The 24,986-nt window shown below is 42.1% G+C and overlaps 1 protein-coding gene across 18 annotated transcripts in view; it reads right to left on the reverse strand.

The window, feature by feature from the left end:
* Window positions 1–20,966: 20,966 nt before the first annotated feature.
* The window catches only part of NCOA2 (nuclear receptor coactivator 2), a 272,679-nt gene continuing 268,659 nt past the window's right edge, over window positions 20,967–24,986 (reverse strand). For all 18 annotated transcript variants that reach the window (XM_033407126.2, XM_004280587.4, XM_033407121.2 and 15 more), the window contains one exon: window positions 20,967–24,866. In XM_033407126.2, coding sequence (XP_033263017.1) covers window positions 24,855–24,866 — 12 coding nt within the window. In that variant the 3' untranslated portion in view covers window positions 20,967–24,854. The remainder of the gene's footprint in view (window positions 24,867–24,986) is intronic.

Raw genomic sequence — 24,986 nt, forward strand, 5'->3', positions numbered from 1 at the left:
ATGAAAAAACGTGAAAAGGGAAAATAGCGCCCAGCATTTGTTTTGCTGTCGTAGAGGCAGCACACACCCCGAGCAATGAGAGTGGCGCCGCCAAGCTCCTTCCCCGGGAGCTGCAGCATCTCAGCATCCAGCCGCCGTGGCTTTGAACTGTGTCTGTAAGCGTCTGTGCTTTCCTGGATTTATTGGTGCGTCCCTTAGCAAGATGTGTCCTGTATGGTCAGGCCACTCAGGATGGCTGTTCTGTTGCTTTCTGTCCATCCCCCGCCCGACCAGTGCCTGCTTCACCTGCACCTGCTCACAGGACTGACCTTCCTACTACTTCCCCCGGGCCCAGCTGGTGATCGTTCTTATCAAAGGGGTGGTGAGGGGCGTGCCCCTCTACTGGTTTCCCTGGTAACTAATGACTATAACTGGTAACCTCCCCTTCCCTGCCAGGAGCGGGAGACGGAAGACTGCCGCCATGTTCTGCTCAGTCAGCCTCACGCGGTGGGGTGTCTCTCAGCGACCTTGCTTCAGACAGGTAAGCTCCCCCATTGATGTCTCTGTTGCTGACTCCGGGCTCTTTCTTTGGTCTTGAAGCTGGGCAAGCACAGGCCTTGTAGGCCTGCGGGGTGCAGCCCAACAATTGGCAAGGAGACCGAGGAAACTCCCGTGAGTGCCGAGATGTCGGGAAATACAGGACGGGAATGGAAAGTTGGCGGGGGCTGTCCACTAACACGTAGGGACCCAAAGTTGCAGGGGTAATCCCGAAAGTTAAGGGGAAATCCCAGGGTGGCTGTCCTTGCTGAATGGGGGCTGCCCAGAGATCTGGAGAACAATGGCCTCTATTGGCTGCACTGTTGTATCAAAGTGAGCCTTTTGTCATTGGTTAAGCTAGCTCTCTAGAAGGAATTGGTGTTTCTCTTGTGCCTTTGAGATGTAAATGATCTACCTGACCTCTCTGGAACTTTTAATTTTATGTGATCTTTAAGAGTAAAGGAGAAAAAAGAGCTTTTAGGTAAACTCTATAGAAATAATTGTTTTGGGAATGTCTATATAAAATAGTCTCTCCTTGGGCTTCCCTGGTGGCGCAGTGGTTGAGAGTCTGCTTGCCGATGCAGGGAACACGGGTTCGTGCCCCGGTCCAGGAAGATCCCGCATGCCGCGGAGCGGCTGGGCCCGTGAGCCATGGCCACTGAGCCTGCGCGTCAGGAGCCTGTGCTCCGCAACGGGAGAGGCCACAACAGTGAGAGGCCCGCCTACCGCACAAAAAAAAAAAAAAAAAAGTCTCACCAGGGACTTACCTGGTGGCCAAGTGGTTAAAAATCCACGTGCCAATGCAGGGGACATGGGTTCGAGCTCCGGTCCGGGAAGATCCCACATGCCGCGGAGCAGCTAAGCCTGCGCGCCACAACTACTGAGCCTGCGCTCTAGAGCCCGCGAGCCACAACTACTGAAGCCCGTGTGCCACAACTACTGAGCCCACATGCTGCAACTACTGAAGCCCTGCCTAGAGTCCGTGCTCTGCAACAAGAGAAGCCACCACAATGAGAAGGTCGCGCACCGCAACGAAGAGTAGCCCCCGCTCTCCGCAAATAGAGAAAGCCTGTGCGCAGCAGTGAAGACCCAATGCAGCCAAATATAAATAAAAATAAGTAAACAAAATTTATTAAAAAAAGGGGGGGTGAGGGGTGTGCCCCTCTGCTGGTTTCCCTGGTAACTAATTAGCCCACCTGACGTCGATTCCCCTGTAACTGGTAATCTGCCCCCTCCGCCACACCCCCAGAGCGAAGACTGCTGCCATGTCCTATCCGCTGGCAGCTGCACACGGCGGGTGTTGCTCCAGGACCTTGCTTCAGACGTGTAAAGCTCCCCCACCCATTATACTACTGATGTCTCTGCTGCTGACTCCAGGCTCTTTCTTTGGTCTTGAAACTGGGCAAGCGCAGGCCTTGGAGGCCTGCAGGGTGTAGCCCAACATGACCTAAGGTAATTGCTTCTTCCCTGTGCTATTTCAGATTACCAAAGTTGCATAGGAATGCTGTTTCGTTTTTTTTTTTTCGGTACGCGCACCTCTCACCATTGTGGCCTCTCCCGTTGCAGAGCACAGTCTCCAGACGCGCTCCGCGGCATGTGGGATCTTCCCGGACCGGGGCACGAACCCACGTCCCCTGCATCGGCAGGCGGACTCTCAACCACTGCACCACCAGGGAAGCCCCAGGAATGCTCTTTCTGATAGCTGGGGAAACCTGTGCTGTTTACCCAAACTTACACATATTGTCTGCCATTCAATCAAACTTTCTGAGGGAGCTCCCCGGTGGTCCAGTGGTTAGGACTCGGTGCTTTCACTGCCGTGGCCCGGGTTCGATCCCTGGTCAGGGAACTGAGATCCCACAAACCATGTGGTGCAGCCACAATATAAAAAAACAAAAAATTCTGAGACACACAAAAAAGCCTTACAAAATAAAAAAGAGAATGCGCTTGCCACGTTCATTGGCTGTGCACCTGGTGCCCTGTTCATCTGCTGCAGCAACAGTAGCACATCCAGCACAGGAGCTGTGAGCGAGAAGTTAGGTCGGTTAAATCTAGGATGGGCTATGGTTGCTCTCCAGGCTGCATCACCAGGGGCCACGCTGGCGAATTACAGGGACTATATCCCGCATCCTTTAGGTCTTTGATGGTGCTCACCTGTACCATCCCTCCTCGCCCCAAATCAATATTGTTTTAGATTTACTGCCTTGACTGGAAGTCGGTTTTGAAGTTTCCACTGTGCTTTCCCTATAGTCTAGAAGCCCAATACGGGAGTTGTTCTCACTGCCAAGTATGTACATTTCTCTTGTACACTTGGGGAACTGGGGGGGGGAAATGCCCCCTGGGAGGTCCATGGAACCGATGGGCCCACTGTGAGTGAGACTTCAGCCAGGACTCCATTGACTACCTGGTCTCTTGGACCCTCACTTGGACAGAGGTTCAGGATGATGCTTGTTTTTGCATGTCAATGTCAGCTTAGATCCTGTGCCCATGATCCTCTAAGTGTCTGCTTCTTCCCCTTCCCCCAGCGTAGAGTCACCCAAGTTAATGAATGTAGTTCCCTTGGGGGAAGCCTGGGGAATCATCATGATAAAGATCCTGGCCATGGTGTGGCAGGGTTCTTATTCCTAACAACCTGGCCCTCTGTTCAGTCAATGGGTTTTAGATTTGAAAATTGGCTCAGGTCTGAGAACTGAGCGAGGGACCATGACTTCTTATGGAGGAGACTGCATTCAGGCTATTGCTCTCCATTCTGTCCTGTTTTGATTATAGACGTTAAGTCGCTAGCTCTTAGGAGGGAAGAGTGGGTCCCCTCTGCAAGCCCAGAGATGTGGGGGCTTCAGAATCAGCAGCAACCACTAGATGTCTCTACCCACATTTCAGGGTCCCAGGTTTCCCTACCAGGCCCTGCCTTTTGCATAACAAGCCTGCCTTAATTGACCATTTGAAAACTCTAATAATAAGCTCTTTAGCCTGCCACTCAGCTGAGTCTGCTCTTCCACTGCAGGAGAGGTTCTCTGGTGCTGCCACAGAGGCTCTGTAGTCTTATTTAGTGTTAATTGCTCTTAAACGGTCCTCATCAGCCTCGTTGTCCCTCTGCAGGGCAGCAGTCCAGCTTGGCAGTGGCCAGCCTTCTCCACGGTCTTTGTAGGCATCCTCTCACCCCCAAATCTTTTGAATGCCTTGCATCACCCCACCTGCTGTAGCCTTCCCCTTCCCTGGCACGTCTTCCGAGGTCTCCACCAGTGAAATCTTCAGCAACTGAGCCACCACCTTGTGCCAAGGACTGTCTGTGTCATACTTGCTGACCAAGATGATGTCCTCTTGTACTGGCCTTGAGTGAGCCTCTCCCATGTCCTCATCTCACTGCCCACTTTCTTTCTTTTTTTTTTTTTTTGCGGTACGCGGGCCTCTCACCATTGTGGCCTCTCCCGTTTGCGGAGCACAGGCTCCGGACGCGCAGGCTCAGCGGCCATGGCTCACGGGCCCAGCCGCTCCACAGCATGTGGGATCTTCCCGGACCACGGCACGAACCCGTGTCCCCTGCATCGGCAGGCGGACTCTCAACCACTGCGCCACCAGGGAAGCCCTCACTGCCCGCTTTCTTAGATCACTTATGTTAGTCTGCACCCTCCAAGAAGCAGTCGCCGAGATGCCATTGGATGTGCAAGCGATTTGTTAGGTGAGATGCTTGTGAGGGAAAGTAGAGAGGAGTCTAGAGCAGGCCAGAGGAAGGAAGATTCCACAGAGTGCAGCAGAATTCTGAGAAAGCTTGGCAAGGCCGTGTAGAGTCCTTGAGGCAAAACTGCTCATCAGACCAGTTCCATCTCCTGAGTGGGTCTGCTTTGTTACTCCTGCTGCACCGGTCATTGGCTGGGAGCTGCCTGCGGGGAAGGGGAGCTGCCTGGGGGGAAGGGTAGCGTAGCGGCTGGGCCCTGGGCTGATCACACTCCCCCTGCACAGCAGATCTGAGGGGTGTGTGTTCATGGCTGCCGCAGTGTGTTTCACATCACGGCTGGATGGAGCGTGGTGATCCTTGGCTCTGTGCTCATGTTTTAGAGAGAGGCACTAAAAGATGTTTGGAAGCTTGGTGTATGTGGGCAGGAATCCCAGTCGTGGGCTTCGCCTTAAGGTGACCTGGGTTTTCATGGGCAACCGGAGATGTTGGTCTCTGCGGGTCTTGCCTTTGCAGCTGCTCAGATTCCCTTGTGAAGACACTTAGGCAACCAGGCAGGAGAGTGTGTTCAGGAAGCTACTTTGGTGAACATTCTAACAATGTTAGAACATTCTAACATTCACCTAATAATATCCTGTTTTCAGTATGGTACCAACCCCTGATCCCCATTAACTTTTCTGGGGAATACACCTTAATTCTGCTGCCCAGGTTGGGAAGGTTGTTTGCTTGGAGTGGAATCTGCCAGCTTCTTCACTAGGCTTCTCATGCCCACATCCAAAGCCACCTGCTCATTTCCGAGTCGCTGAGAAATTCCGCAGTGGAACTCTGTTTCCTTCTTGCCATTACTCACTTGGGCTCAGCACTCGGCTTTGTCAGGTCTACAGAATGGGTTAGCACTCTTCCATTTGCTTTCAACGGCCAAACCTTTGGTGGAGTAGTTTCTATTCCTATTATCCTTGTCCTTGTGGGTTCGTGCTTCTGTAGAAAGGCCTTTACGGTTTTAGTGGGATTCGGGAGGGACCTGAAGTGAAGTCATGGGTCCAATCCTCCATGTTTAATTGGTGTCTTCAATAGCCTATTAGCCGGCTTCCGTACAGACCTTTCTCCACGCAGTAGCCAGTCTTTTAAAAACACAAATTAGATCACATTACTCCTTTGCTGAAAACTCTCCAATGGTTTCTCAATACACAGAAGAATATCTAAATTCCTTGCCTTGGCCTATAAGATCGTATATAATCCAGCCCCTGGCTTCTTCTTGGTACTCATCTCCTACCTCTCACCCCATCAGTTATCTTCTCCAGCCACACTGACTTTCTTGCTGTCCTTCAGACATCAAAGCTGGTTTCTATCTCATAACCTTTGTATTTGCTGTTTGATCTACCTGACACATTTTTCCCCCCTAGATTCTTACAAGTCATGCTTCCTCACTTTCTGATCTCTGACCGAATGATTAAAGGGTCAATTTATCAAAAGGACATATAACTGTTAATGTATATATGTTCCTAATAACAATGTTTCAAAATACAAAAGCAAAGATGATATAATTAAATGGAGAGACAAATGTACAATCATAGTTGGAGACCTTAACACTGTTCTCTTACTGATAGAAAACTAGATAAAAAATTAGTAAGGGACTACTTACATGGTGTTCACAGGGTTTAAAGTAAAAGGATGAATAAAGATACAGCCTGCAAAACTAATCCAGCATCAACATGCTTATATATCAGATAAAGAAAATAAGATTCCTGGCGGTAAAACAGGGCATTATATAACCATAGCAGGGCCAGTTCATCTTGGAGAAGTGTTTATGTGCCTCATAACACTTCTGACTACAAGAAGACAAAATTGACAGAACTAAGAGGAAAAAGAAAAACTCAAAGCCATTATTGGAGACTTTGACAGGATAAGTAGATGAAACGTGTGGGATGTTGCTAACAGCAGTAAACAGAAGAACATTTATAATCTCGAAATACATGTATTAGAGAAAAAAAGGTTGAAAATTGATAAGCTGTTCATACATCCTTAAGAAGTTAGAAAAGAAAAACTTGCCAAAGTAAATGAAAAATAAACACAAGCACAAAAAAGGTTCAAATATGCAGTAAGTGGAAAAAGAGGACATCTCCAAGAATGCTGTGGATTTAAAGAGGAGGACATTTTAAACAATTTGCCAGAGAACTCAAGGCACACGGCTTCAGTGATGAGTACTACTCAAAATTCAAAAAATACCGATCTCTCCAAATTTCTACAGACCTTCGCTTTGGAGGTCAGAGAATTTACACTCCCACTAAAGTCCACGGAAGGGTTCATGGCTATAGTAAGCTTAGCGTGTTGCCAAATGGATGAATGAAAAAGTTCCGTGTTGTTTTAGTTTGCATTTTATTGACCACTAAGTGATGCTGAGCGTCTTTTAATATTTAGCAGCCATTTTTCACTCTCATGTGTTCATAATCTTTACTTACTGCCTATTATTTTTCTCATTTATTTTTGTAAACTTTATGTTCTTAACATTAGTTTCCCATTACACTTGCTGTGTCTTCAGTTTCTTTTTTGACAGAATATGAAATTATTATAAATTAATTCTTTTTTTTTACATCTTTATTGGAGTATAAATGCTTTACAATGGTGTGTTAGTTTCTGCTTTATAACAGAGTGAATCAGTTATACATATGTTCCCATATCTCTTCCCTCTTGTGTCCCCCTCCCTCCCACCCTCCCTATCCCACCCCTCCAGGAGGTCACAAAGCACCGAGCTGATCTCCCTGTGCTATGCGGCTGCTTCCCACTAGCTATCTACCTTACGTTTGGTAGTGTATATATGTCCATGCCTCTCTCTCGCTTTGTCACAGCTTACCCTTCCCCCTCCCCATATCCTCAAGTCCACTCTCCAGTAGGTCTGTGTCTTTATTCCTGTTTTACCCCTAGGTTCTTCATGACATTTTTTTTTCTTAAATTCCATATATATGTGTTAGCATACGGTATTTGTCTTTCTCTTCCTTCCTTCCTTCCTCCCTCCCTTCCTTCCTCCCTCCCTCCCCCCTCCCTCCCCCCCTCCCTCCCTTCCTTCCTTCCTTCCTTTCTTTCTTTTTTTGCGGTACGCAGGCCTCTCACTGTTGTGGCCTCTCCCATTGCGGAGCATAGGCTCCGGACGCGCAGGGCCAGTGGCTGTGGCTCATGGGCCCAGCTGCTCCGCAGCCTGTGGGATCTTCCCGGACCGGGGCACGAACCCGTGTCCCCTGCATCGGCAGGCGGACTCTCCACCTTTGCGCCACAAGGGAAGCCCTGTCTTTCTCTTTCTCACTTACTTCACTCTGTATGACAGTCTTTAGGTCTATCCACCTCATTACAAATAGCTCAATTTCGTCTCTTTTTATGGCTGAGTAATATTCCATTGTATATATGTGCCACATCTTCTTTATCCATTCATCCAACGATGGACACTTAGGTTGTTTCCACTTCCGGGCTATTGCAAATACAGCTGCAATGAACATTGCGGTACATGACTCTTTTTTTTTTTTTTTTTTTTTTATTTTCTTTTTTTTTTTTTTTTAACATCTTTATTGGGGTATAATTGCTTTACAATGGTGTGTTAGTTTCTGCTTTATAACAAAGTGAATCAGTCATACATAAACATATGTTCCCATATGTCTTCCCTGTTGCGTCTCCCTCCCTCCCACCCTCCCCATCCCACCCCTCCAGGCTGTCACAAAGCACCGAGCCAATATCCCTGTGCCATGCGGCTGCTTCCCACTAGCTATCTACCTTACTGCGTTTGTTAGTGTGTATATGCCCATGACTCTCTCTCGCCCTGTCACAGCTCACCCTTCCCCCTCCCCATAACCTCAAGTCCGTTCTCTAAGAGGTCTGCGTCTTTATTCCTGCTTTACCCCTAGGTTCTTCATGACATTTTTTTCTTAAATTCCATATATATGTGTTAGCATACGGTATTTGTCTTTTTCTTTCTGACTTACTTCACTCTGTATGACAGACTCTAGGTCTATCCACCTCATTACAAATAGCTCAATTTCATTTCTTTTTATGGCTGAGTAATATTCCATTGTATATATGTGCCACATCTTCTTTATCCATTCATCCGATGACGGGCACTTAGGTTGTTTCCATCTCCGGGCTATTGTAAATAGAGCTGCAATGAACATTTTGGTACATGACTCTTTTTGAATTTTGGTTTTCTCAGGGTATATGCCCAGTAGTGGGATTGCTGGGTCATATGGTAGTTCTATTTGTAATTTCTTAAGGATCCTCCATACTGTTCTCCATAGTGGCTGTACCAATTCACATTGCCACCAGCAGTGCAAGAGTGTTCCCTTTTCTCCACACCCTCTCCAGCATTTATTGTTTCTAGATTTTTTGCTGATGGCCATTCTGATCAGTGTGAGATGATATCTCATTGTAGTTTTGATTTGTATTTCCCTAATGATTAATGATGTTGAGCATTCTTTCATGTGTTTGTTGGCAGTCTGTATATCTTCTTTGGAGAAATGTCTATTTAGGTCTTCTGCCCATTTTTGGATTGGGTTGTTTGTTTTTTTTGTTATTGACCTGCATGAACTGCTTATAAATCTTGGAGATTAATACTTTGTCGGTTGCTTCATTTGCAAATATTTTCTCCCATTCTGAGGGTTGTCTCTTGGTCTTGTTTATGGTTTCCTTTGCTGTGCAAAAGCTTTGACGTTTCATTAGGTCCCATTTGTCTATTTTTGTTTTTATTTCCATTACTCTAGGAGGTGGGTCAGAAAGGATCTTGCTGTGATTTATGTCATAGAGTGTTCTGCCTATGTTTTCCTCTAAGAGTTTGATAGTTTCTGGCCTTACATTTAGGTCTTTAATCCATTTTGAGCTTATTTTTGTGTATGGTGTTAGGGAGTGATCTAATCTCATACTTTTAAAAGTACCTGTCCAGTTTTCCCAGCACCACTTATTGAAGAGGCTGTCCTTTCTCCACTGTACTTTCCTGCCTCCTTTATCAAAGATAAAGTGACCATATGTGCGTGGGTTTATCTCTGGGCTTTCTATCCTGTTCCATTGATCTATCTTTCTGTTTTTGTGCCAGTACCATACTGTCTTGATTACTGTAGCTTTGTAGTATAGTCTGAAGTCAGGGAGCCTGATTCCTCCAGCTCCATTTTTCGTTTTCAAGATTGCTTTGGCTATTCGGGGTCTTTTGTGTTTCCATACAAATTGTAAGTTTTTGGTTCTAGTTCTGTGAAAAATGCCAGTGGTAGTTTGATAGGGATTGCATTGAACCTGTAGATTGCTTTGGGTAGTAGAGTCATTTTCACAATGTTGATTCTTCCAATCCAAGAACATGGTATATCTCTCCATCTATTTGTATCATCTTTGATTTCTTTCATCAGTGTCATATAATTTTCTGCATACAGGTCTTTTGTCTCCTTAGGTAGGTTTATTCCTAGATATTTTATTCTTTTTGTTGCAATGGTAAATGGGAGTGTTTTCTTGATTTGACTTTCAGAGTTTTCTTCATTAGTGGATAGGAATGCAAGAGATTTCTGTGCATTAATTTTGTATCCTGCAACTTTACCAAATTCATTGATTAGCTCTAGTAGTTTTCTGGTAGCATCTTTAGGATTCTCTATGTATAGCATCATGTCATCTGCAAACAGTGACAGCTTTACTTCTTCTTTTCCAATTTGGATTCCTTTTATTTCCTTTTCTTTTCTGATTGCTGTCGCTAAAACTTCCAAAGCTATATTGAATAAGAGTGGTGAGAGTGGGCAACCTTGTCTTGTTTCTGATCTTAGTGGAAATGCTTTCAGTTTCTCACCATTGAGGACAATGTTGGCTGTGGGTTTGTCATCTATGGCCTTTATTATGTTGAGGAAAGTTCCCTCTATGCCTACTTTCTGCAGGATTTTTATCATAAATGGGTGTTGAATTTTGTCAAAAGCTTTCTCTGCATCTATTGAGATGATCATATGGTTTTTCTCCTTCAATTTGTTAATGTGGTATATCACGTTGATTGATTTGGCTATATTGAAGAATCCTTGCATTCCTGGAATAAACCCCACTTGATTATGGTGTATGATCCTTTTAATGTGCTGTTGGATTCTGTTTGCTAGTATTTTGTTGAGGATTTTTGCATCTGTGTTCACCAGTGATATTGGCCTGTAGTTTTCTTTCTTTGTGACATCCTTGTCTGGATTTGGTATCAAGGTGATGGTGGCCTCGTAGAAGGAGTTTGGGAGTGTTCCTCCCTCTGCTATATTTTGGAAGAGTTTGAGAAGGATAGGTGTTAGCTCTTCTCTAAATGTTTGATACAATTCGCCTGTGAAGCCATCTGGTCCTGGCTTTTGTTGGAAGATTTTTAATCACAGTTTCAATTTCAGTGCTTGTGATTGGTCTGTTCACGTTTTCTATTTCTTCCTGATTCAGTCTTGGAAGCTTGTGCATTTCTAAGAATTTGTCCATTTCTTCCAGGTTGTCCATTTTATTGGCATAGAGTTGCTTGTAGTAATCTCTCATGATCTTTTGTATTTCTGCAGTGTCAGTTGTTACTTCTCCTTTTTCATTTCTAATTCTATTAATTTGCGTCTTCTCCCTTTTTTTCTTGATGAGTCTGGCGAATGGTTTATCAATTTTGTTTATCTTCTCAAAGAACCAGCTTTTAGTTTTATTGATCTTTGCTATCGTTTCCTTCATTTCTTTTTCATTTATTTCTGATCTGATCTTTATGATTTCTTTACTTCTGCTAACTTTGGGGTTTTTTTGTTCTTCTTTCTCTAATCGCTTTAGGTGCAAGGTTAGGTTGTTTATTCGAGATGTTTTCTGTTTCTTAAGGCAGGATTGTATTGCTATAAACTTCCCTGTTAGAACTGCTTTTGTTGCATCCCATAGGTTTTGGGTCGTCATGTCTCCATTGTCATTTGTTTCTAGGTATTTTTTTATTTCCTCTTTGATTTCTTCAGTGATCACTTTGTTATTAAGTAGTGTATTGTGTAGCCTCCACGTGTTTGTACTTTTTACAGATCTTTTCCTGTAATTGATATCTAGTCTCATAGCATTGTGGTCGGAAAAGATACTTGATACAATTTCAGTTTTCTTAAATTTACCAAGGCTTGATTTGTGACCCAAGATGTGATCTATCCTGGAGAATGTTCCATGAGCACTTGAGAAAAATGTGTATTCTGTTGTTTTTGGGTGGAATGTCCTATAAATATCAATTAAGTCCATCTTGTTTAATGTATCATTTAAAGCTTGTGTTTCCTTATTTATTTTCATTTGGGATGATCTGTCCATTGGTGAAAGTGGGCTGTTAAAGTCCCCTACTATGAATGTGTTACTGTCAATTTCCCCTTTTCTGGCTGTTAGTATTTGCCTTATGTATTGAGGTGCTCCTATGTTGGGTGCATAAATATTTACAATTGTTATATCTTCTTCTTGGATCGATCCCTTGATCATTATGTAGTGTCCTTCTTTGTCTCTTCTACTAGTCTTTATTTTAAAGTCTATTTTGTCTGATATGAGAGTTGCTACTCCACCTTTCTTTTGGTTTGCACTTGCATGGAATATCTTTTTCCATCCCCTTACTTTCAGTCTGTATGTGTCTCTAGGTCTGAAGTGGGTCTCCTGTAGGCAGCATATATATGGGTCTTGTTTTTGTATCCATTCAGCCAATCTGTGTCTTTTGGTGGGAGCATTTAGTCCATTTACATTGAAGGTAATTATCGATATGTATGTTCCTATTCCCATTTTCTTAATTGTTTTGGGTTCATTATTGTAGGTCTTTTCCTTCTCTTGTGTTTCTTGCCTAGAGAAGTTCCTTCAGCATTTGTTGTAAAGATGGTTTTGTGGTGCTGAAGTCTCTCAGCTTTTGCTTGTCTGTAAATGTTTTAATTTCTCCATCAAATCTGAATGAGATCCTTGCTGAGTAGAGTAGTCTTGGCTGCAGGTTTTTCTCCTTCATCACTTTCAGTATGTCCTGCCACTCCCTCCTGGCTTGTAGGCTTTCTGCTGAGAGATCAGCTGTTAACCTTATGGGGATTCCCTTGTGTGTTATTTGTTGTTTTTCCCTTGCTGCTTTTAATATGTTTTCTTTGTATTTAATTTTTGACAGTTTGATTAATATGTGTCTTGGCGTATTTCTCCTTGGATTTATCCTGTATGGGACTCTCTGTGCTTCCTGGACTTGATTAACTATTTCCTTTCCCATATTAGGGAAGTTTTCAGCTATAATCGCTTCAAATATTTTCTCAGCCCCTTTCTTTTTCTCTCCTTCTTCTGGGACCCCTATAATTCGAATGTTGGTGTGTTTAATGTTGTCCCAGAGATCTCTGAGACTGTCCTCAGTTCTTTTCATTCTTTTTTCTTTATTCTGCTCTGCAGTAGTTATTTCCACTATTTTGTCTTCCAGGTCACATATCCGTTCTTCTGCCTCAGTTATTCTGCTGTTGATCCCATCTAGAGTGTTTTTAATTTCATTTATTGTGTTGTTCATCATTGTTTGTTTCATCTTTTGTTCTTCTAGGTCCTTGTTAAATGTTTCTTGCATTTTGTCTGTTCTATATCCACGATTTTGGATCATATTTACTATCATTATTCTGAATTCTTTTTCAGGTAGACTGCCTGTTTCCTCTTCATTTGTTAGGTCTGGTGTTCTTTTTTTTTTTTTCACATCTTTATTGGGGTATAATTGCTTTACAGTGGTGTGTTAGTTTCTGCTTTATAACAAAGTGAATCAGTTATACATATACATATGTTCCCATATCTCTTCCCTCTTGCGTCTCCCTCCCTCCCACCCTCCGTATCCCCCAGCTCCAGGCGGTCACAAAGCACTGAGCTGATCTCCCTGTGCCATGCGGCTGCTTCCCAGTAGCTATCTACCTTACGTTTGGTAGTGTATATATGTCCATGCCTCTCTCTCGCTTTGTCACAGCTCACCCTTCCCCCTCCCCATATCCTCAAGTCCGTTCTCCAGTAGGTCTGTGTCTTTATTCCTGTCTTACCCCTAGGTTCTTCATGACATTTTTTCCCTTAAATTCCATATATATGTGTTAGCATACGGTATTTGTCTTTCTCTTTCTGACTTACTTCACTCTGTAGGACAGTCTCTAGGTCTATCCACCTCATTACAAATAGCTCAATTTCATTTCTTTTTATGGCTGAGTAATGTTCCATTGTATATATGTGCCGCAACTTCTTTATCCATTTATCCGATGATGGGCACTTAGGTTGTTTCCATCTCCAGGCTATTGTAAATAGAGCTGCAATGAACATTTTGTTACATGACTCTTTATGAATTATGGTTTTCCCAGGGTATATGCCCAGTAGTGGGATTGCTGGGTCATATGGTAGTTCTATTTGTAGTTTTTTAAGGAACCTCCATACTGTTCTCCATAGTGGCTGTACCAATTCACATTGCCACCAGCAGTGCAAGAGTGTTCCCTTTTCTCCACACCGTCTTCAGCATTTATTGTTTCTAGATTATTTGATGATGGCCATTCTGACTGGTGTGAGGTGATATCTCATTGTAGTTTTGATTTGCATTTCTCTAATGATTAATGATGTTGAGCATTCTTTCATGTGTTTGTTGGCAGTCTGTATATCTTCTTTGGAGAAATGTCTATTTAGGTCTTCTGCCCATTTTTGGATTGGGTTGTTTGCTTTTATGTTATTGAGTTGCATGAGCTGCTTGTAAATTTTGGAGATTAATCCTTTGTCAGTTGCTTCATTTGCAAATATTTTCTCCCATTCTGAGGGTTGTCTCTTGGTCTTGTTTATGGTTTCCTTTGCTGTGCAAAAGCTTTGAAGTTTCATTAGGTCCCATTTGTTTATTTTTGTTTTTATTTCCATTTCTCTAGGAGGTGGGTTAAAAAGGATCTTGCTGTGATTTATGTCATAGAGTGTTCTGCCTATGTTTTCCTCTAAGAGTTTGATAGTTTCTGGCCTTACATTTAGGTCTTTAATCCATTTTGAGCTTATTTTTGTGTCTGGTGTTAGGGAGTGATCTAATCGCATACTTTTACATGTACCTGTCCAGTTTTCCCAGCACCACTTATTGAAGAGGCTGTCCTTTCTCCACTGTACTTTCCTGCCTCCTTTATCAAAGATAAGGTGACCATATGTGCGTGGGTTTATCTCTGGGCTTTCTATCCTGTTCCATTGATCTATCTTTCTGTTTTTGTGCCAGTACCATACTGTCTTGATTACTGTAGCTTTGTAGTATAGTCTGAAGTCAGGGAGCCTGATGCCTCCGGCTCCGTTTTTCAGTCTCAAGATTGCTTTGGCTATTCGGGGTCTTTTGTGTTTCCATACAAATTGTGAAATTTTTTGTTCTAGTTCTGTGAAAAATGCCAGTGGTAGTTTGATAGGGATTGCATTGAACGTGTAGATTGCTTTGGGTAGTAGAGTCATTTTCACAATGTTGATTCTTGCAATCCAAGAACATAGTATATCTCTCCATCTATTTGTATCATCTTTGATTTCTTTCATCAGTGTCTTATAATTTTCTGCATACAGGTCTTTGTCTCCTTAGGTAGGTTTATTCCTAGATATTTTATTCTTTTTGTTGCAGTGGTAAATGGGAGTGTTTTCTTGATTTGACTTTCAGATTTTTCATCATTAGTGTATAGGAATGCAAGAGATTTCTGTGCATTAATTTTGTATCCTGCAACTTTACCAAATTCATTGATTAGCTCTAGTAGTTTTCTGGTAGCATCTTTAAGATTCTCTATGTATAGCATCATGTCATCTGCAAACAGTGACAGCTTTACTTCTTTTTTCCCGATTTGGATTCCTTTTATTTCCTTTTCTTCTCTGATTGCTGTCGCTAAAACTTCTAAAACTGTATTGAATAAGAGTGGTGAGAGTGGGCAACCTTGTTTTGTTCCTGATCTTAGTGGAAATGCTTTCAGTTTCTCACCTTTGAGGACGATGTTGGCTCTGGGTTTGTCATATATGGCCTTTATTATGTTGAGGAAAGTTCCCTCTATGCCTACTTTCTGTAGGGTTTTTATCATAAATGGGTGTTGAATTTTGTCAAAAGCTTTCTCTGCATCTATTGATTTGCGTCTTCTCCGTTTTTTTCTTGATGAGTCTGGCGAATGGTTTATCAATTTTGTTTATCTTCTCAAAGAACCAGCTTTTAGTTTTATTGATCTTTGCTATCGTTTCCTTCATTTCTTTTTCATTTATTTCTGATCTGATCTTTATGATTTCTTTACTTCTGCTAACTTTGGGGTTTTTTTGTTCTTCTTTCTCTAATCGCTTTAGGTGCAAGGTTAGGTTGTTTATTCGAGATGTTTTCTGTTTCTTAAGGCAGGATTGTATTGCTATAAACTTCCCTCTTAGAACTGCTTTTGTTGCATCCCATAGGTTTTGGGTCGTCATGTCTCCATTGTCATTTGTTTCTAGGTATTTTTTTATTTCCTCTTTGATTTCTTCAGTGATCACTTTGTTATTAAGTAGTGTATTGTGTAGCCTCCACGTGTTTGTACTTTTTACAGATCTTCTCCTGTAATTGATATCTAGTCTCTTAGCATTGTGGTCGGAAAAGATACTTGATACAATTTCAGTTTTCTTAAATTTACCAAGGCTTGATTTGTGACCCAAGATGTGATCTATCCTGGAGAATGTTCCATGAGCACTTGAGAAAAATGTGTATTCTGTTGTTTTTGGGTGGAATGTCCTATAAATATCAATTAAGTCCATCTTGTTTAATGTATCATTTAAAGCTTGTGTTTCCTTATTTATTTTCATTTGGGATGATCTGTCCATTGGTGAAAGTGGGCTGTTAAAGTCCCCTACTATGAATGTGTTACTGTCAATTTCCCCTTTTCTGGCTGTTAGTATTTGCCTTATGTATTGAGGTGCTCCTATGTTGGGTGCATAAATATTTACAATTGTTACATCTTCTTGGATCGATCCCTTGATCATTATGTAGTGTCCTTCTTTGTCTCTTCTAATAGTCTTTATTTTAAAGTCCATTTTGTCTGATATGAGAGTTGCTACTCCAGCTTTCTTTTGGTTTCCATTTGCATGGAATATCTTTTTCCATCCCCTTACTTTCAGTCTGTATGTGTCTCTAGGTCTGAAGTGGGTCTCCTGTAGACAGCATATATATGGGTCTTGTTTTTGTATCCATTCAGCCAATCTGTGTCTTTTGGTGGGAGCATTTAGTCCGTTTAAATTTAAGGTAATTATCAATATGTATGTTCCTATTCCCATTTTCTTAATTGTTTTGGGTTCATTATTGTAGGTCTTTTCCTTCTCTTGTGTTTCTTGCCTAGAGAAGTTCCTTCAGCATTTGTTGTAAAGCTGGTTTTGTGGTGCTGAAGTCTCTCAGCTTTTGCTTGTCTGTAAAGGTTTTAATTTCTCCATCAAATCTGACTGAGATCCTTGCTGGGTAGAGCAATCTTGGTTGCAGGTTTTTCTCCTTCATCACTTTAAATATGTCCTGCCAGTCCCTTCTGGCTTGCAGAGTTTCTTCTGAAAGATCAGCTGTTAACCTTATGGGGATTCCCTTGTGTGTTATTTTTTGTTGTTTCCTTGCTGCTTTTAATATGCTTTCTTTGTATTTAATTTTTGACAGTTTGATTAATATGTGTCTTGGCGTATTTCTCCTTGGATTTATCCTGTATGGGACTCTCTGTGCTTCCTGGACTTGATTAACTATTTCCTTTCCCATATTAGGGAAGTTTTCAACTATAATCTCTTCAAATATTTTCTCAGTTCCTTTCTTTTTCTCTTCTTCTGGAACCCCTATAATTCGAATGTTTGTGCGTTTAATGTTGTCCCAGAGGTCTCTGAGACTGTCCTCAGTTCTTTTCATTCTTTTTTCTTTATTCTGCTCTGCAGTAGTTATTTCCACTATTTTATCTTCCAGGTCACTTATCCATTCTTCTGCCTCAGTTATTCTTCTATTGATCCCATCTAGAGTATTTTTAATTTCATTTATTGTGTTGTTCATCATTGTTTGTTTCATCTTTAGTTCTTCTAGGTCCTTGTTAAATGTTTCTTGCATTTTGTTTATTCTATATCCAAGATTTTGGATCATATTTACTATCATTATTCTGAATTCTTTTTCAGGTACAGTGCTTATTTCCTCTTCATTTGTTAGGTCTGGTGGGTCTTTATCTTGCTCCTTCATCCGCTGTGTTTCTCTGTCTTCTCATTTTGCTTATCTTACTGTGTATGTGGTCTTCTTTTTGCAGGTCACAGGTTAATAGTTCCCATTGTTTTTGGTGTCTGTCCCCAGTGGCTAAGGGTGGTTCAGTGGGTTGTGTAGGCTTCGTGGTGGAAGGGACTAGTGCCTGTGTTCTGGTGGATGAGGCTGGGTCTTGTCTTTCTGGTGGGCAGGTCCACGTCTGGTGGTGTGTTTTGGGGTGTCTTTGGCCTTATTATGATTTTAGACAGCCTCTCTGCCAATGGGTGGGGTTGTGTTCCTGTCTTACTAGTTGTTTGGCATAGGGTGTCCAGCACTGTAGCTTGCTGGTCGTTGAGTGAAGCTGGGTGCTGGTGTTGAGATGGAGATCTCTGGGAGATTTTCACCGTTTGATATTATGTGGAGCTGGGAGGTCTCTTGTGGACCAGTGTCCTGAAGGTGGCTGTCCCACCTCAGAGACACAGCAGTGACTCCTGGCTGCAGCACCAAGATCCTTTTATCCACACGGCTCAGAATAAAAGGCAGAAAAAGTAGAAAGAATTAGTAGAAGTAGAAAGAAAGAAGGAAGGAAGGAAGGAAAGAAAGAAGGAAAGAAAAGAAAGAAAGGTGGGAGGGAGAGAGGGAGGGAGGGAGGAAGGAGGGAAGGAAGGAAAAAAGAAAGAAGATAAAGGAAAATAAAATAAAGTAAGATAAAATTTAATGAAGTTATTAAAATGAAAAATAATTATTAAGAAAATATAAAATGGATGGATAGAACCATTTGCTTCCACAAATGGTGGAAGCAAAGCTATACAGACAAAATCTCACACAGAAGCATACACATACACACTCACAAAAAGAGGAAAAGGGGAAAAAATCATAAATCTTCCTCTCAGAGTCCACCTCCTTAATTTGGGATGATTCGTTGTCTATTCAGGTATTCCACAGATGCAGGTACATCAAGTTGATTGTGGAGCTTTAATCCGCTGCTTCTGAGGCTGCTGGGACAGGTTTCCCTTTCTCTTCTTTGTTCTCACAGCTCCCAGGGGCTCAGCTTTGGATTTGGCCCCGCCTCTGCGTGTAGGTCGCCGGAGGGCGTCTCTTCGTCGCACAGACAGGACGGGGTTAAAGGGGCCGCTGATTCTCGGGCTCTGGCCCAGCGGGAGGGAGGGGCACGGAGTGCGGGGCGGGCCTGCGCGGCAGAGGCCGGCGTGACGTTGCACCAGCCTGAGGCGTGCCGTGCGTTCTCCCGTAGGAGTTGACCCTGGATCCTGGGACCCTGGCAGTGGCGGGCTGCACAGGCTCCCTGGAAGGGGGGTGTGGATAGTGACCTGTGCTCGCACACAGGCTTCTTGGTGGCGGCAGCAGCAGCCTTAGCGTCTCATGCCCGTCTCTGGGGTCCGCGCTTTTAGCTGCGGCTCGTGCCCGTCTCTGGAGCTCCTTTAAGCAGCGCTCTTAATCCCCTCTCCTCGCGCAGCAGGAAGCAAAGAGGTAAGAAAAAGTCTCTTGCCTCTTCGGCAGGTGCAGACTTTTCCCCGGACTCCCTCCCGGCTAGCCGTGGCGCACTAACCCCCCTGCAGGCTGTGTTCACGCCGCCAACCCCAGTCCTCTCCCAGCGCTCCGACCAAAGCCCGAGCCTCAGCTCCCAGCCCTGCCCGCCCCGGCGGGTGAGCAGACAAGCGTCTCGGCCTGGTGAGTACCGGTCGGCCCTGATCCTCTGTGCGGGAATCTCTCCGCTTTGCCCCCCGCACCCCTGTAGCTGTGCTCTCCTCCGCGGCTCCAAAGCTCCTCCCTCCGCCACCCGCAGTCTCCTCCCGCAAAGGGGCTTCCTAGTGTGTGGAAACCTTTCCTCTTTCACAGCTCCCTCCCATTGGTGCAGGTACCGTCCCTATTCTTTTGTCTCTGTTCTTTCTTTTTTCTTTTGCCCTACCCAGGTACGTGGGGGGTTTCTTGCCTTTTGGGAGGTCTGAGGTCTTCTGCCAGCGTTCAGTAGGTGTTCTATAGGAGTTGTCCCACGTTTAGATGTATTTGTGGTGTATCTGTGGGGAGGAAGTTGATCTCTGCGTCTTACTCTTCCGCCATCTTCCCCTCGTCTTCTAAATTTATTATTAATAATTTTTTTGTTTTGTCTTTTAAAGAATGACTTCACTTTTCCAACAATGTAACATGTATTCTTCTAATTTTATATTTCATTATGTTTATACCCTTGATCCATGTGAAGTTTGTTAATATTGTGAGGGAGTTAACTTGTTTTCTCCAAATGTGGCCAACTGTCTCAACACCGTTTTTTTTTTAGAACAGAGACTCCTACTGATAAGAAACGGCATCTCTATCGTATATTTACCTACATACAGCGACCAGTCTCTGGGCTCTATACTGTTCTTCTGATGTATTTAGCCATTGCTATGTAAGTACTCTATAGTACTCACCAGTATGTTATAAAATGTTTTTAGAAGTCTTTTTTTTCTATGACATTTCCATTATTGTACATCTTATCTTCCAAATGCATCCTACTTTTTGGATTTGCACTGGAATTGTAATAATGCTGGGGCAGGAATTGATGTATAATACTGGGCTTTCCTTTTCTAGGTTCATGTCATGCCTCCCCTTTTCCAGGTCTTTTGTATCTTTTCGTAAAACTTTGCAGTTTCTTCACAAACGTCTTTCACACTTCATGTTAGGTGTAATCCTACTTTATAATCATTATTGGTTATTGTAAATGGGGATTGAAAAAAATTGGTTATTAGTGTGAATGGAAGTTATTGATTTTTGTATGTTGCAGCCATCTGACTGAGCTTTTTTACTCATTACAAGAGCTGGTTGGTAGATTCATCTGGGCTTTCCCTATAGATGGTCAAATTGGCTGAAAATGTTTTACCCCTTCTATTCCACTAGTGATGCCTAAATTCTTAGAATGGGTAGTGGGCCTACTTAGTTTGTTCTGATTTTAATTCTTTTAATATCTCACCATGAAGTAAGATGTATCACAGTGGGATTGTATCCAATAACTTCAAATAACTTTGGGACATTTACTTTGCCTAGAGGTTTTACTTTTCCTTCAGGTTTTCTCATGAATGTGGGCTGAAACTTATCCTATGCAAATTTATCAAACAGCATCTACTGAGTTAATCATGTTTTTTTTACTTTGCTAATATAATTAGTAGCATAGGTTTTTCTAATCACTCATTTTGTTTCTGGTATACTTTAAAAATTGTATAGTATTGTATTTACTATAATATTTCATGTAGTTTATTACCTGGGTTTTAAGTATTATACTTGCATTGCTTATCAACTATTAACAGTCTATTAAAACCATGATTATTCTAATGCAAAAAGTATAACCTTGTTAAGCCAGGCAGAAGTCCACATTATTCTCATGCATGTTTTTGGAGAAGTGGGGATGAGCAGTGGTAGCATAATTTAGGACTCACTTAGATTTGGCCTGTATTTGCCATGGAGCTGTCAGATAACCTTAAGCAGGACAAACCCCTCTTGGCTTCAAACTGAAAATCTAGAAAATGGGTCATTGAGAGGATAAATGTTAACAGGCTGGGAACAGTGTCAACTACTGTATAAACGTTGGAAATTATTAAATTGCACGTCAGGTAATTTTATATTTAACAGCAATTATGAAGATACAATATAAACACATGAAAATCTCCAAAGCCATGTAAAACCCGAAGGCATTAAAATTTATTAAATGATGCAATAACAACAGAATTCTTTATTTACAATAGCATTATTTAACATCAAATAAGCAAATAGCATCAGCAAAGCAATATTAACTTGCATAAATGTATTTAAAATTTCTCTGAATATATCTACCTTTTGCATAAACTGCTCACACTAGAAATACAAACATCAATGCAGGTGAACAAAGTGATGTTTGGAGTCAACTCCATTTTGAAAATAAATCACAACCTGAAACACTGTAAGCTTTCTCCTGAAGAACCATAGTTAATATATTGCTTAATTTTACCCTTGTATAATCTTTTCATATACACACATCTCAGATGCAACTTCATGAGGAACTGTACAAATAAAACCCACAAATGGCATAAGAAAAAAAAAAGACAGTTAAATGTTTGAAGAAATGTATCATCATCACCATTCGACAACATAAAGGTTAAGTGATGATGCACTTATTCAAAAAATTGTACACAGTTCACTATACAAATATAATACATCGGACAGCTATGTAGGAATATACAAGACTTAAAAACAGATCTAAGGCATTATGCTAGATTTTAGCATTTTGAGGTTCTTGCACATAGCTTTTACCTGTAGTAAGAAACTTAAAAGATTTCGTTTTAGTCTATAAAGAAACACCAGGGAGAAAATTCTAATTAAAATCGAAGCCACTACAGTAATTTTCTTTTGTGCAGAGAATGCTTTGCTCTTAGGCAGCATACTACCATACAAATACTAGAAAATTTTAAATTCACACCAACAATTAATGGCTTAAGTTGCATTTCAAAATTGATTGTGTATCTTTGGGTTCTGCAAGGGGATCTGTGCCACCCATTTCAGGTGTTAAGCCCATAGGAACTCCGTTTTTAAACACATTAAAAACTGCATTATATAAACTGCAAAAACATTGCTTTCAATTGTTACAGGCCGTAAGAGATACACGTGGGAGGGGGCATTTTCATCTTCGAGTTCAACGAATTCATTGCAGGAAAACAGCTCACTTCACTTTTTCAACTTACCACATCACATGAACACGTAGATGAGTTTCACAACCAAGTTAATGTATGTATGTATGTATACTTTTCACATTATGTGTTTTTCACATTTAGTAATATAAGTAAAACACTGATTATTTGTTCTATTAAACGAAAACCAAGTACTCAGTCTAACAAGTTTATTGTATACAGCATGAGAAATAGTGATCATGGAGGGATTGATTTGGCTTTTGCTTCTATCATGATCAATGTGATCAGAGGATTCCTTCACTGACTTTTCTTCTCTTAATTAGGTGTAAATCCACGACCTGATCTGAGCCGTAGGAGAACTGATCATCTCTTTTCCTTCAAAACGGTTAACGATCATGAATTATTCCAAATTACCAGTATCACAGGTTTGCAGATTTGTCTGAATGGGGACCGACAGTAGAACACAGTGGGCGGAGGAATAAACAAGAAAAGGTACACCGGTATTTTTGGACAGTGTTCTAGTGAAAAGGGACTTAAAACTCAAAACAAACAAATCCAGCTTAAACTCCATTTCTCTTCTGTGCTGTGTGAAGTTAAAGTCATTCTAATTCACGCGTTTCTAAAGATCGACTTGGAACTGGTCACGTTACACCGTGTATGACATAAGCCTTGTGGTGCCGGTGAGGACACGGAGTTCAGGGCCAACATCTGCCCGTGTTTTTCTGTCACAGTTGGGCGACCCAATGGTTCGGTTGAGAAAAGCAGAGCCTTTCAAGAGGGACGTGTGAACTGGTGGCCCCAAGAAGTGCTGTCCCTCGGCCACCTCCCTGTAGTGAGACCCCCTCAAGTGGAAAAAAGTAGCGAAATGCAAATTTTCCGAAAGTTTCTTCAGTATGGGGCCACACTTTCAGACTGCTTACCATTCATCCTTGGGCTATATCTCTTTCTATACTCCCACAATCTGTACATATAGAGAGAGACATCCGTATAAATAGGGGTAGTCTGTATATTTTTCACCCTGCCACAAATAAGGACTCAAATTTCAAGGAAAAACCTCTCTGTTCCTAAAAAGCCTGGCTAATGAGATATAAAATGCTTTGCTTTTTAGACATCAAAAAGACATCATTCTGAAATTTAGGTAAGAAAGTATGTGTATTAGGGGTTGGGGAGAAATTGCTCAAAAAAGGTCACCAGTTTCTTGGTATTACAGTTGTCTGGAACTGATGCCAATTAAGAGAAGATTGTCCCCCACCAGAGTGGGCAAGAGAAACAGCCAGAAAAGTGGCCTGCTTAGTAACGCGCAGTCTTCCTAAGGTTCATTACGAAAGAATATAAACATACAAAAATCAAGAATCGGTTTCTATAGCGGCTGCATATCACATAGATTAGATAAGTGACTTGTGAGCAGAATCACAAGGTTTAGAAAATAAAAAGTCTTAAGTCTACAAATTAGGTCTAATCGAGGCCGTGACAGCCTTTACAAAACACCTTTAGGAGACATTGCTATGAAGATATCTAATTTTAATACTGAAGTACCTCATTTTGGAGTCAATTCCACAATATGTATACCTCACAAAAATTATACAATTAAAACACTTAAGTTCTCAACTTAAATTATTGCTTGTTTACATATAAATTGGATTTTATGTACCTTACAAAACTTCGGCTTAGTCAGCACTGCTAAAAAACAAAATAAAAAACACATGGTGGAGGTGAAATCTGTCGTGATGTCTGCTGTCAATTTTAAGCACACTATTATTTTCTCCTGTTTGGTGGACCAGTGTTGCTGGGGAAGAGAATGAATATGCTTTCAAAGCAGGTGTCCAAAGTCTGATGGGTATCAAGTCCTAACTTTGCTCCTCTCCTTGCCAGTAAATGCCTTTTTCTGAAATTTAAGAGTTAGCAATTGGTAAGTGGCTGGCAAAACACGTAAGGAAACAATATAGGGCTTACCTGGTTTCTGTTGCTTTTATTTAAAAAAAAAAAAAAAAAAGACATGAGAGTGGGGAGAACAGGGGAAGGCAGAGGGGAAGGGAAGAGGCGGGGCCAGATTCAAGAGGAGGTGCTGATTCAGGCTGTCTGATTGATCTAAGCGAATCTGGAAATGAAAACTATTTCTTCTTGAGTCATGATTTGGGTGAACTAGTTTGGTTTGAATCAGAAAAAAAAAAAAAGAGGAAAAAGTACTTGTTACTGTTAACAGCCCTCCCACAGGCTCCTTTTCATCTGTTCAGTAACTGGAAACGCTTTCCAACATGGTCTTGAGAGCTTTCTACAAAGATACAACTACGATTTCTTGGTCTTCACTTCTTGGGTGTCTCTCTGTACATAGGGCGCGGTCCATGGTGTCTCCCCTGCTTTTATCCCAAATGAAGGCTTAGCTTAAAACATCTGTTGTTTGATATATATATATTTTTAAATTCTTTTCTTCCCCCCAGAAGAAATCTTACTCTTTTGGGCTGGACTGGTTAGCCAGGGAAAACAAAGCAAGAAACCAGTGTCTGGAACCAGACAGGAACAGAACAAGAGCATGGGTGTTTTCCTTAAATACATACATTTAGATACATTCAATCTGACACGGGTATGAAGTCTGCCTGTCAACATTTACTTTGCAGGAGAGATCTAAGTTGCACTAAGGTGAATGCAGTGAACAGACTGACAGTTGTCCGGACGCGAGCTGCAGACCGTCTATCAACACAAGAGGCAGCTCCTCCTGCAGCAGCTGAGGGGACTCCACCGGGGGAGCGGGGCCCAGGCCCGTCTGCCCATCTTGCTCTGGCGGGACTGGATGGCAGGTCGGTTGGGTCAAAACAAATAGACGCAGCTCTCCAGACTGGTAAGCATCTTGAGCAAGTGAGCCCAGTCAGCTGAAGAAAGAAGGAACCAGCTACCTTCAGCGTCAGCAGTATTTCTGTAGGAAAACAGAGAGAGGGTGGTGTCATGGCGTGGAATTTCTGTAAGATCATCATGAGGCCCATCACAAAGACATCAGACCACGTGGCCGGTTTAAATAATACCAATCACAAGGGCT

Source organism: Orcinus orca, chromosome 17 (genome assembly GCF_937001465.1).
Source record: "Orcinus orca chromosome 17, mOrcOrc1.1, whole genome shotgun sequence".
Taxonomy (NCBI): Eukaryota; Metazoa; Chordata; class Mammalia; order Artiodactyla; family Delphinidae; genus Orcinus; species Orcinus orca.